This window comes from Tupaia chinensis, unplaced genomic scaffold (genome assembly GCF_000334495.1).
Source record: "Tupaia chinensis unplaced genomic scaffold, TupChi_1.0 Scaffold142716_1, whole genome shotgun sequence".
In the NCBI taxonomy this organism is placed as follows: domain Eukaryota; kingdom Metazoa; phylum Chordata; class Mammalia; order Scandentia; family Tupaiidae; genus Tupaia; species Tupaia belangeri.
The window spans coordinates 1,935,414-1,949,254 of record NW_006202562.1 but is presented as its reverse complement, the minus strand read 5'-3'; the positions used below and the strand labels follow the sequence as shown (position 1 = coordinate 1,949,254).

General features: G+C 45.7%; 1 protein-coding gene across 2 annotated transcripts in view; it reads right to left on the bottom strand.

The window, feature by feature from the left end:
* The window catches only part of CST3 (cystatin C), a 5,850-nt gene extending 5,444 nt beyond the window's left edge, over nucleotides 1–406 (bottom strand). The window contains exon 1 of one of the 2 annotated variants that reach the window (XM_006163606.2): nucleotides 98–406. In XM_006163606.2, the coding sequence (XP_006163668.1) occupies nucleotides 98–322 (225 nt within the window). In that variant the 5' untranslated portion in view covers nucleotides 323–406. The remainder of the gene's footprint in view (nucleotides 1–97) is intronic. The other variant, XM_006163605.2, reaches the window with a different exon arrangement.
* Nucleotides 407–13,841: the final 13,435 nt, after the last annotated feature.

Sequence of the window (13,841 nt, the reverse complement as noted above, 5' to 3'; positions counted from 1 at the left end):
GGGCGAGAGGAGGGGGCGCAGAAAGAGGCAGAGCACGGGCGGGGCTGGGCCGTGGGCGCGTGCCTGCCCCGGGGGACCCACGGGCGCTGGCACCCACCTGCTTGCGGGCGCGCACCACGCGCAGGGCGCGGCTGTGGAACGCGTCGTTGCTCGCCTTGTTGTACTCGCTGATGGCGTAGGCCAGAGCGCGCTGGACGCCCTTCTCCTGGGGGTCAGCATCCGAGAAGCCGCCCACCATGCCCATCTGGTTGCTAGAGGCCATGGCCAGGGTCACGGCCAGGGCGGCCAGCAGGAGCAGCGGCAGGCGCAGGAGCTGGGCCATGGCGTGCTCGGACTCCGGCGGAGAAAGACAGCAGCACTGGGTACAATCCCGAGGCTGCCGGGGCCCTCCGCCCCACCGCGGCGCTTTTATAGCGCTTGGGCCGCTCGCCCCGCCTCCTCCCCGCCCCCTGCCTCTGGCTCCTCCTCTTCCGGGAACCCCACTCCCTCCCTTCCATCCGCGGATCCTCCCCACCACTCCTGCTCCGCCCCTCTCCACGTCCCCGCCAGCGTCTCTACTGCTGCTCTCCTCCTCCCCGAGCCCGGGTCCTCCCGTCTCGAGCTTCGCCCCTCCTTTTCTGCAGAGCGTTTACAAGCTTGGGTCTTCTCTGCCTGAAGAGAATTGTCCCCGACCTCTGGTCCCTGGCAAGGTGGGACTTCCGACCTCCGAGAAGGGAAGCGTAGTGATCTGGGCCTCCTAGGTCCGGATCCCAGGCTTCCATGAGCGCGCAGTCCGCGTCTGGCAGTCTCGGGCGCTGGGACGCGAGTCAGACTCCGGAATGACCTGTCTGTGCCTGTTCTGAAAAACTTCCTTGTCAAATATAAGCAAATTCATCTTTATTGGAAAAAAGGCCGCCGAGTTCCCTTTGCCTGATTGATTATTCAATAAAAGAAGCTTTCGCGGGTTCTCTGGGCCCAGCGGTCCCGGGCGCAGGATCTGCGTCTGAGCCCAGGAACGGACGCTGTAGGGTGGCTGTTCGGAGACGCGGCATGATCCCTGTGTGAGTTTAAATGCTCTAGGGGACATTTAAGAAAGCAAAAGAAAGTGGTGAAAGTAACGTTCATATTTTTATTTAACTGAATATACCCAGAGTACTATTTCAGTTTACTTCAAGCGAGTTTACTTGATTCCGGGTGTGGAGAGGTACTGTCTTTGCAACCTCCAGGGTATTTATTTGCACACGTACTGCAGGTGTCTGTTGGGACTGGCCCCATTTCAAGTGCCCCGTGGCCACACGTGGCGGTGGCTATGGCGCAGCCCGCCCAGTGCTGCCTGGAGGGCAGGTGCCCTGACAGCAACACCTAATCCCAATAGAGCAGGCACCAGGCACCGGTGTGGCCTCCGCAGCTACCAGAGCCCTCTGAAGGAAGGTGTGCCAAGAAGTGGAGGGCTAGGGCATCGTACCAGCTGTCCGAGTGACCTTGGGCAGCTGACCTGCCTGCCCTGTGTGCAGTAAGGCTGGAGAGGTGAGCTGCTCTGTAAAGTAGTGTTGGGTGTCAGAGCCAACAGAGATGAGCAGGACCCAGAGGGACACAAGGGACCCAGGACTGCGCCATGGGGCCTCTGGCACCCATGCACCATGGAGAGGCTGGTCTATCCGTGAGCTGAGCATGCTTCTCTTCTGTCACATGAAGGAAGCAAAATCCATGCTCTCCCTGGCCGTGTGTGTGAGACAGCTGGCCTCCTGATCTGAACTAGTAAAGAGGTGTTGAGCGACAGTTCTCTATAATAAACCCCATTACTGAGAGGATATGAAACACAATGCATGACCAACCTCATATAACGTCCCCTAAAGTTGCAAGTGGCCAGATCAAGTTGGCTCAGAGCTGAGAATTTGAACATTTGGGTTTTGAGGAATTAAAACTTGGTATCCCTGGCAGTAGCTCATGGGTCTTGGTGGCATCTCAGAAGGGCAGACTGGGACCTCCCTGCAGAGTGTTGGCATTCTTAGGTCAAGCTCTGAAGCCCCTTACACACAGCCTCCCACCCTGCCCTCTCCTCCCCCTCTTGCCTCCCAGTGCACTTGTTGGCTGTGGGTCAGTACTGACAGGTCGTTAGGGCTCTGATGGGCTTACTGCCATGTCAGGAAACTGCCACTTGGGACCAGCAGATGGTATAATGACTATGTCACTGGACTCCCACATAGTCAACTGTGGTTCAAATCCCGGACCTGGCGGTTTAAAATACCAGGCGCTATTCTCCCAAGAGGAGAATGGAGGAGAAGAGACTGGCATGGCCATCCCCCCAGGGCAGAGATTTCATGAGTGCTCTCTCTCTCTCTCTCTCTCTCTCTCTTTCTATCGCCGGGAAGTGCATGTGCTCTATAGAAAAAACCTCTCTCTCTTAAAAAAAAAAACAAAAAACCCAAAAACCTGACAGTCATGGAGGACCTGTGGGCAGCCCCTTAGGGAGAGGCAGGAGTGCTCAGCCCACTCTCTGCGATCTGACCACGCTACACTTGATGAGGGAAACAGAGCCCTGCAAGTCTCTGCTCAGGGTCTGATACAGACGGCCCCCTCGCCTCGAGCCTTGTGTTGTGTCACTGCTCACTTGCACCAGCAGTGCATTTACCAGAGCAGATGTGTGACTAAAGAACCACACCCAAGCCGGGCAGGGGCGGGGCAGGGGCAGGGCAAGGTCTTAGGCAATGTGGCTGGTCGACTCCTGCAGCTGAACACTGTCTGTCTCCCTGGGCCTGCAGCTACAGAAGCCTTGGCCATGAGGAAAACAGGATGGCTCTGACTTGGGTGGAACAATCCTCTTGGCGTCTGGGAGGTTAGCGTCTCCTTTACACGTCCACAGTCTGGCTGCAGCACGCCTTCCCTCTTGGTGTTTGTAACATTCAATTTCGGTTCCTTTGGCGGAGCTCACTTCTAGTTCCTGCCCAGGATCGTGGGGAACGAGAGGTGGGAGGCGCAACATGGAGGCCGTTAGGGCCACCCTGCCTCCCATGGTACCCCAGGGCTCCTCTTTCCTGCAGTCACAGGGGTCCACTGCAGAGACCTTGACCACGCCCCTCACCCCGTCCTCACCTGGACTGTGTTGCCCTGCCTTAGCGAAGTGCCCTCCTTGACATCCCATCGCCATGCACACCTGAGCACGGTCGTCCATCCCTACTGGACACCTGCTCCATTATCCTGCCTTTAGTGAGAATCCTGGTAGGTTGGTGTAGCCAGGATTCCCCTCCCCTTGGTATCTTCTCTTCACGATCTCCATGCATGACCCCATCCTTCTTCTTGGCTGCAAATCCTCCCTTGTGCTGTGGACTGAGGGTTGAGCTCAGTCCCTCTCCTGTTACGGTCTATGCAGTAGTCTTGAGTAATGTCTTCCTTACCATTTCAGCAAATGCCAGAACACGTCTTCAGAGACAGGCCAGCTGGCCAGAGCTTGAACCGTTCCCACGATTTGCCTGGAACATGAGGAAGATGCTGCTGCCAGTAGGGGGCAAGACCTGGGTACAGGAGGGCAGGAGAGGGCAGAGAACGGGTGAGGGCAGAAGGAGGGGTGGAAGGAGGAGGTGCAGGGAGGTGGGGAGGGGGATGCCCTTCCCCGACGTCTTGTAAGGGCACGTGTCTAACTACAGGCATGTTGGAGAGCGTTGTATCGCCGTACCCCGCCCCCGGATTCTGCCGAGATCCGGCACTTGAGCATGTCTACCCACTCCCTGTCCGCCCCTCAGTGCACTTCTGATGCGTTTCAGAGCTGCAGACATGGGTACACTTCAGCCCTAAGCCCTGACATGGGCACATCATTAACTGCAGCACCACGTCTTGTCACAGGTCTGTCCGTTTGTTGTAAAATCCACCTAGGGTGCAGTACACACACCTCGGGGTCCACTCACTGACTCTGCTTGTTTAGGTTTCTGCCACAGGGAGCATGTGCTCACCAGAAAGAGAGGGACAGTGAGAGGGAAAGTGAGAAATCACCCTTGTGGGGACGTGCAGGCCACAATCCCTTCTCCTGCATTCTCCTCCTGGGATCTTGTACGCACATGCACATGTGCGAGTCTCAAGCCACCAGGTCCAGGACTCGAACTGCAGTCGGCCATGTGGGAGTCCAGTGTCTTAACTACCATCCCACCAGCTGGCTGCCCATTCACTAAATTGTGACAGAGTCACAACATGTGTGACCCAAAGCCTATCAGAGACAGAATAAGGTGATCTTGTCTCTGAAGGTCCTGTCCTCCTCTTTTCCAGTCAGCTGGTTTCTCGCCTTGAGACAACTGCTGCACCCGTGTTTTTCTCACTAGAATTATTATTATTATTATTCTAGAAATTCATATAAATAGAATTGTATAGCGCAAGGCTTTGTTTGCTCTTACCTTTAAAATTTTTTTTGTCAGAGGGGCATCTACTCACCGAGAAAGACAGAGAAAGAGAGAAATGAGAAAGCACCCCATGTGCTGCAACCCCCTCCTGCATCCCCCTCCTCTCCTTTGGGCATGTTGGGCATGCTCACTGTGTGCATGTGCACATGGCGTGTCTCTCAAGTCGCAGGTCTAGGATTCGAACTGTGCAGTTGGCCATGCGGGATCCAGCCACATTAATGGACTTCTGTCTGGCTTTCTCACTCAGCGTAACGGTTTTGAGATCAGCCCACATGAAGCTGTACATCAATAAACCAGCTTTGGTCGCCCAAGTGGCCTTTCCTGGGAGACCACCCAAAGAGGCTCAGGCTCTGAGTTCAGGCATGTCCATGCTGAGAAGGCCGCTCAGCTCCCAGGCAGTTTCTGCTGTCTCTCCTTTCTTTCTCACTGAGAGCAACTGCTGCCCGGCCTTCTTGCCCCCCCTCCTCTCCCTCTCTGTCTCTGTCTCCTAAAAGCTAGCTTTATTTTTTTGCTCCAAGCAGAATGTAATAGGAGAAACAGGTGTCACTGTCAGTAAAAACTCTTTTTTACCACTCTTTCTCATACTGGAAAACAAAAGGTCTTAAAAAAAACTATATTAGTATACTGTGCTCAGTAGAAAAACAAATAAATAAGAAAATGAAGAAAAGGTTTAAAAAGATGAATGACGTGTGCATGTGAATGTGTGTGTTTATGCATGTTTCCATCTGCATACATGTGTGTAAGTCACTGCAAATGTGTATGTATGTGTGTGTATATATATATATATATATAGTTCATATTACATTTAATCATAAATATTTTTTTAGGATATGACATTTCTTTTTCCAGCACAATTACCATGCATATCAGTCAAGACATTACCGTACACATCATCAGCAAATAGCTTTTCATTTTTTTTTCTATAAAACGTTTTTATTTCTTTTTCTTCCCCTGTTCCCCTCCCTCCTTCCCTCCCTTACCCACCCTTGTATCACCCCTATCTTTATTATCTCTAATATCTACTGTTGCCCTCCCTGCTACTGCACCTTCCAAACTTTCCGTTCCTGCCATAGAGCGCAGATAATCGGTATATATTGAGTCTGTCTTTCATAGTCTGGCTTGCTTCACTTAGCATTAAGTCTTCCATATTCATCAACTTTGTATCAAATGTCAGGGTCTCATTGTTTTTTATAGCTGAGTAATATTCCATAGAGTATGTATGCCACATTTTTTCAATCCAATAATCTATTTTTGGACATTTGGGTGGATTCCATGTCCTAGCAATTGTAAATAATGCTGCAATAAACATAGATGTGCATGTGTTTTTCTGACTGAGGGTTTTCCTATCCTTTGGGTAAATACCTAAAAGTGGAGTTACTGGATTGTGTAGTAGTTCTATTTGCAGGTTTCTGAGGAACCTCCATATCATTTTTCAAAGTGGCTGTGCTAATTACATTCCCACCAGCAGTGTAGGCTTTTCACCAGAACCTCGCCAGCACTTATCATTACTTAGCTTTTTTATTTTAGCCATTCTGAATGGAATTAAGAGGTTTTGATTTGCATTTCCCTTATGATAAGAGATGTCGAGCATGTTTTCATGCTTTTGGGTTACTTGTATGGCTCTTTGGACAATTGTTTGTCCAGCTCCTTTTCCCATCATTTAATTGCATTGATTATTTTTTTATGCTGCTTGAGTTCCCTGTATATTCTGATTATCAGTCCCTTATCTGAGGTATAATTTGCAAATATATTCTCCCATTCTGAGTCTTGTCTTCTCATTCTACTTATTGTTTCTTTGGTTGTGCAGAAGCTTCTCAGCCAAATGTAGTTCCATTTGTCTATTCTTGAAACTATTGCTTATGCTTTGGAGGTCTTCTTTAAGAAGTCTTTGCCTACTCCAAGGTCTCCAAGAGTTTTTTCTGTTTTCCACCAGTGTTTTTTTATAGTTTGAGGTTTTATATTTAGATCTTCAATCCATTTTGAGTTACTGGATCTTCTTGTGCCCTTTGTCAAGGATCAGTTGGCTGTATGATTGGGGGTCTATTTGGGGGTTCTCAATTCTGTTCCATTGGCCTACCTGTCTGGATTTTTTTTTTTTTGTCAATACTATGCTGTTTTAATTAATATGGCTTTGTAATATGTTTTGAGGTTGGGAAGTGAGATGCCTCCTATTTTATTCCCCTTGCACAGTGTTACTTTGGCAATATAGGGCCTTTTATGCTTCCAGACAAATTTTATCATTTTTTTTTCTATTTCTGTGAGGAATAGCTCTTATAGTTTGATTGGGATTGCATTGAACTTTTAGATTAATTTGAGTAGGATTGTCATCTTGATTATATTCACTCTTCCAATCCAGGAACACGGGATATTTTTCCATTTTTTGTATAATTAAAATTTTTTTCTAGTGTTTCATAGTTGTTCTTTAGAGATCTTTGACTTCTATGTTTAGTCCTAGATACTTTATTGGTTTTGTGGTTATTGTAAATGGTATTTATTTCTTCAATTCTGTCTCAGTTTGTCCACTGTTGGTGTATAAAAATGCTACTGGGACCAGCAGTTAGCGTAATGGCTATGTCTCTGGACTCTCATGTAGTCAACCGCGGTTCTTGTTCCGGATCCGGTGGCTTAAAACTCACGCCGGGTGCGTGTGCTTGTGTGCCCAAGATCCTGAGAGGAGAATGGAGGAGAAGGGATTGCTGCGTGGCCATCCCCTCTGGGGGGTGATTTCTCGCCTTCTGTCTCTCTGTCTCTCTCTGTCTGTCTGGTGAACGCACGTGCCCTATAGCAAAAATCTCTCAAAAAAAAATGCTATAGATTTTTGTATATTGATTTTGTGTCCTGCCACTTTACTATATTATCACTTCTAGGAGGTTTTTTGTTTGTTTGTTTTTTTGTTTTGTGGATTCTTTTGGATTTTCTATGTATAGCATCATATCATCTGCAAATAGAGATCATTTCGCTTCTTTTTGTCCTATTTGGATGCCTTTTGTTTTACTCTCTTATCTAATAGCATATCTAATAGCATTGGCTAGAACTTCTTGTACTATGTTAAAAAGGAGTGAGGAAAGTGGGCACCCTTGTTTTGTTCCAGTTTTAAATGGAAAGGCTTTCAGCTTTTCTCCATTCAGTATGATGTTAGCTATGGGTTTTTCATAGATGGCTTTTATTGTGATAAGGAATGTCCCTTTTATGCCAATTTTGCTGAGGTTTTAATCATAAAGGGATGTCGTATGTTATCAAATGCTTTTTCTTCATCAATTGATATGATCATATGGTTCTTATCTTTCCTTTTGTTAATGTGATGTATTACATTTATTGTTCTGCATATGTTGAACCATCCTTGTATCCTTGGAATAAATCCTACTTTGTCATGGTATATAATCTTTTTAATATGCTGTTGACTACAATTTGCTAGTGTCTTGTTGAGAATTTTTGTATCCGTATTCATCAGGGACATGGGCCTGAAGTTTTCTTTTTTTGTCATGTCTTTGTCTGACTTTGGAATTAAGGTGATGGAGGCTTCATAGAATGAATCTGGGAGGGTTCCTTCCTTTTGAATTTTTATAAATAGTTTAAGGAAAATTAGGGTTAGTTCTTCTTTAAAAGTTTTGTAGAATTTAGAAGTAAAGCCATCGGGACCTGGGCTCTTCCTTATTGGAAGACTATCTATTACTGATTCAATCTCATTGCTTGTTAGGGGTCCATTCAGACTTTCTATTTCTTCCTGGTTCAATCTTGTTAAGTTATACATGTCCAGAAATTTGTCCATCGTATCTAGGTTTTCTTCTTCTTCTTCTTTTTTTTTTTTTTTTAATAGAGGTTTTTGCTATAGGACACGTGTGCTTGCCAGAAAGACAGAGAGACAGAGAGACAGAAAGTGATAAATCACTCCCCAGGGGGGATGGCCACACCATAATCCCTTCTCCTCCATTCTCTTCTCGGGATCTTGGGCATGCACACACAAGCACCGGGCATGAGTTTAAGCCACCGAGTCCAGGACTCGAACCACAGTCGACTACATGGGGCCATTACATCAACTGCTGGTCCTTCATCTAGGTTTTCTTCTTTGCTGGCATATAGTCACTCATAGTACTCTCTGATGATATTTTGTATTTCTGTTATATCCATTTTAATAAAGCCTACTTCCTTCCTGATTTGATTTGGTTTCTTTCTCTGTTCTCTTTGATTAATCTAGCTAATGGTGTGCAGTTTTGTTTACCTTCTCAAAGAACCAGCTTTAAGTTTAGTTTATTTTCTGTATAGTTCTTTTATTCTCAATTTCGTTTATTTCTACTTGAACCTTTATTATTTCTTTTCTCTAGAATTTTTTGTTGTTGTTGTTGTTTTTCTAGTTCCCTGAGTTGTTTATTCGCCACCTTTCTGCCTTTTTTTTTTTTGTGGGCACTAATTGCTATGAACTTCTCTCTGATAACTGCCTTTGCTGTGTCCCATAGGTTATAGACGTTTGTTTGTTCATTATCATTGGTTTCTATGAATGTTTTGATTTCAGTCTTAATTTCTTCTATAAACGTAAACATTTAGGAGTAGGTTGTTTAGTTTCCCTGTGTTTGTGATTTTTAGAGGGCTCTTTCTGTAGTTGATTTCAAGTTTGATTCCACTGGTGTCAAAAGATGCTAGGTTTAGTTTCTGTACTTTTGGATTTGTAAAGGCTTGTTTTGTGCCCTTTCATGTGGTCAATCTTTAAAAACGTTCCATGTGAAGGTGAGAAAAATATATATTTTGTGGTAGTTGGATGAAATACTCTATAGATCTCTGTCAAGTTCATTTCATTTCAGTTCAGTTCATTTAGATTTTGTATCTCTTTATTTATTTTTTGTTTAGATGATCTGTCCACAGGAGCCAATGGGTGTTGAGATCCCCTACAATTATTGTGTTGCAGTCTATCTTTCCCTTGGCATCTAACAGTCACTTTTTGATGTATTTAGGTGCTCCAGGGCTGGGTGCATAGATATTTACAAGTGTTACATCTTCTTGGTGAACAAATCTTTTTAGTACTATATAATGTCCTTCATTTCTTCTTACATCTCTCATCTTTAAGTTTATTTTGTCTGATATCAGTATTGCTATTCCTAGCCTTTTTTTTGGTTTCCATTTGCATGGACTACCTTTTTCCAACCTTTCATTTTCAGTCTTTGTATGCCCTTATTGGTGAGGTGTGTTTCTTGTAAGCACCTTATAGATCATTTCTGTTTTTGTATTCATTCATCCAGTCTGTGTATTTTAATGGGAGAATTTAATCCATCAACATTCAATGTTATTATTGATATTCGTGGATTTATCCCTGTCATTTTGTTAGCCATTTTCTCAGTTATTTTTGATCTCTTATTTCTGTTTGTCTTTCTTTAGTTATCCTGCTACAACACTCCCCTGAGTACATCCTGTAGAGCTGGTCTATTACTGGTGAATTCTTTCAGTTTTTGTTTATCTGAGGATACTTTTATTTGCTCTTCCCAATTGAAGGACAATCTTGCTGGACATAGTATTTTTGGTTGAAATTGTTTGTCTTTTAAAGTTTTGAACACATCTTCCTATTCCTTCCTTGCTTCATTGTTTCAGTTAAGAGGTCTGACATTAGCCTAATGGGATAGCCTTTGTAAGTAACTTGCCATTTTTAGAATACTGTCTTTGTCTTTAATTTTTACCAATCTGGCTATGATGTGCTGGGGAAAGTCTTTTTGTGTTGATTCTATTTAGGGTCCTTTTTATTTCTTGGTTCTGAATTTCTCCATGTTTCTTTATATTTGGAAAATTTTCAGATAGTATTTCATCAAAGAGGTTTTCCATGCCTTTAGCAGATTCTTCAACTTCTGCAATACCCGTTATACAGGTATTTGAGCATTTCATGATATCTAGCATTTCCCTTATGTTGTCCTCATTTTATCTTTTTTTGGTTGTTTTCTCCTTCTTTTTGGTGATTTGATCTATGCTGGAGACTTTGTCTTTGAGGTCAGAAATTCTCTCTTCTGCATAGTCCCATATGCTGTTAATACTTTCTAGGGGGATTTTAGTTTCTTGTATTGTATTTTTCATTTTCAGAAGTTCTGTTTAATTCTTTTTTAGGATGTGTATTTCTTTTTGAACTTCCTCTTTCACATCCTGAAATGATTTTCTCATTTCCTGGAATGGATTGTTTTCTCTTGTATCTCACTGAGTTTTGTCACTATAAACATTTGGAATTCTTTTTCTGACATTTCTGTGTATTTTTTGGTGCTGTCCACTGTTGGTGAGGGGCTCCTACCCTCACCTGGCAAAGAGCTACCACCTAATTTTCTCATGTTTCTTTGAGATCTGTGCTGATTCCCAGTCATCTGCTGCAGTGTTCACTGTTTGTGTTTGTTGGAGTAGGTTCCGTGGTACTGGTGAGGAGATTTCACCCTTAGTTCCCAGGTGTGCTCCTATAGGAGGGCTGTGTCTCCCAGGTCAGAACAGTTAGTTATGGGAAACTTCAGGTGTTTGGCTCCTCTACCAAACGTTCAGCTCTTGATGAGGTGGGAGCAAGGTAAGGAGATGGTGAAGATGGTCCACTCATGGCTATGCTTTGCACTTCGTGCAGCCTGTGGGATGGGTGTACCAAGAGTTCCAAAGTGTCTTGCTCTGGCCTAGCTGCTCCGCCCCACCCCCTGGCCTGGAGGTCTTGAGCAGCGTGGCGACCCTGGGCATCCCTGCGAATGTGGTGCTGCAAATGTGTGGAACGAGTGGCCGTGGCCTGCAGTCTGTGTGGCCTCGGTGCCCACAGGCCCTGCTCACCTTGGCCCTGCCTGCCTTGGCCCTGCCCACCCGGCCCTGGTGGCTGAGGGTGAGTGCTGACCCAACACTCCACACAGGACCCTGCTCTGCTGTTGGTGCATTAAATGTACAGAGTAACATGAATGGATAACAGCAGAAAATGGTTTTGGAACTGTGGGAATTTGCAGTTGGGTACAGGAAGCTTTGGGAGATGTTGTTTATTGTAGCCTGCCTGAAGTTGGGCAAAACTGAGCAAACGAGGTGAGTTTGGTGCTTTGGAAAGTGTGAAAGCTGCCGGTGAACTCTACTCTCCTGTCAGGAGAAGTGACTGAAATTAATGAAGCTCTTGCAGAAAACCTAGGACTGGTCAACAAATCTTGTTATGACGATGGTCAGCTGATCAAGATGACACTGAGTTACCCTTCAGAACTAGATAAACTTTTGAGTGAAGATGACTATGAGAAATATGTACATAAGGGACCAGCAGTTAGTGTAATGGCTATGTTGCTGGACTCCCATGTAGATGACCGCGGTTCGAGTCCCGGACCTGGTGGCTTAAACTCACGCCAGGTGCGTGTGCATGCGTGCCCAAGATCCCGAGAGGAGAATGGAAGAGAAGGGATTGCGGTATGGCCATCCCCCCTGGGGGGAGGTGATTTCTCGATTTCTGTCTCTCTGTCTCTCTCTCTCTCTGTCTGGCGAGTGCACGTGCCCTATAGCAAAAACCTCTCCAGCAAAAAAAGAAAGAAATATGTACTTTATTGGAGGATGGAAGTAGAGCCCTTAAATAAAACAGTGGAAAACAACTCAATCCAGGCATAGTTGTCTCAATTAGTGGTTGATGGAAGACTTATACTGCAACTTTTAGCAATACCAGTGGAAAACAGGCTACTCTGAACACCACTGCTGGGAAGAAGCACCCCTTAACTTTCTAATGATCATTTTTTAATAAACAAAAAACAAACAAGTTTGAGTTTGGGGCCCGAGGCTGGGGTTAGGGTCTTGGATTCCACTTGACTGACTGTGCAGTTTGAGTCTCAGACCTGGCAGTTTGAGAAATACACTGGGCGTGTGTGTGTGTGTGTGTGTGTGTGTGTGTGTGCAGGTTCAAATCCTGACAGAGAGTGGAGAGTGGAAAGGATTGTCTCTCTCTTTCTCTTTCCAGCGAGTGCACACATCTAAGAATATGTATATATATATGTAGATAGATAGATAGATAGATATTTTTGCTATACAGAGCGTGAACTTGCTGGAGAGACAGAGAGACAGAAAGCACCCCTGGAAGGATGGCTTTGCCATAATCCCTTCTCCTCCATTCTCCTCTCAGGGTTTTGGGCACACACACACATGTGCTTGGTGTGAGTTTCAAGCTGCCTGGTCCAGGACTCAAACCCACAGTCAGTCATGTGAGAGTCCAGTGACATAGCCATTATGCCATCTGCTGGTCCCCTAAGAAATTTTTAAAAATGGGTTTATTTTCTACTCTGAGTACCCCATGGCTTATTTTTTGTCTAGTGCTAGACTTTTAGGCAACCTCAACCCTTACTCTTGAGCAGTAATACTGTGACACACGGTATTACAGGGAAAGTATGGTACACATTTTAGATCGTTTTCGTTCCAGTCCTGAAATCATGAATCAGAGCTACCAGGTCTGGGACTCAAACCATACCGTGAGCCCCATGGAATCCAGCCTCCTTGACCACCACGCCACCCGCTGGCCCTGTGTGCATACGTGTGAGAGAAGTTGACCTCAGCTTTGTCACGTGGACCTGAGACCCTCCGGGGTGCTACTTGTGGTGGCACCGTCATCATGTGACAGCCTTTCACACCTGAGGCACATGGTAGACCCATTTTGTACTTTTAAATTTTTTTGAGAGGTTTTTGCCTTAGGGCGTGTACACTCACCAGAGAGAGACAGAGACAGTGAGAGGGAAAGTGAGAAATCACCCTCCGGGGGCATGGCTGCGTTGCAGTCCCTTCTCCTCCATTCTCTTCCCAGGATCTTGGACACGCACACGTGCACACAGCATGATTTTCAAGTCACCAGGTCTGGGACTCAAATGGTGGTTGGCCATGTAGGAGTCCACAGACGTAACCACTACACCATCTACTGGCCCCCCACTTTGTACTTTTTATCCTTCGTTAACAGTGGCGAATACTCATTTATTCATCAGTTTAACAGATATTTGCTGAATACCTACAATGTCAGATTTTGACTTTAATGATGTCAAAGGTCAGTTCCTGCCTCAGGAAGTCCTGAGTGTATGAGGAGAGAGGTATATAAATTATATATAATACATAATAATATATGTATTATGTGTAAGTACATTGTGTGCATATGTATATATATAATTTATTTAGATTTTCCATGAGAGACACAGAAACAGAGACAGAGAGACAGAGACAGGGTGCTGGTGCCAAGGCCCACTCTGGGTCTCAGCCAGCTTGCATCATGGGTGGGCTGGTCTGGTCTGTTCAGGGAAGCCCAGGGACACAACCCTGAGATCTTTCCCATGTGGATGGGCTGCATTAGCCCTGCATCATGGGTAGGCTGGTCTGGTCTGTTCAGGGAAGCCCCGGGACACGACCCTGAGACCTTACCCATGTGGATGGGCTGCATTAGCCCTGCATCATCACCTGCCCCTGGACAGATATTCAGCCTGGCCTTGGTGTGGCACCACTAGGACGTGGGTGGGTGCGAAGACCAGCGGTGTGCACCTTACTGGG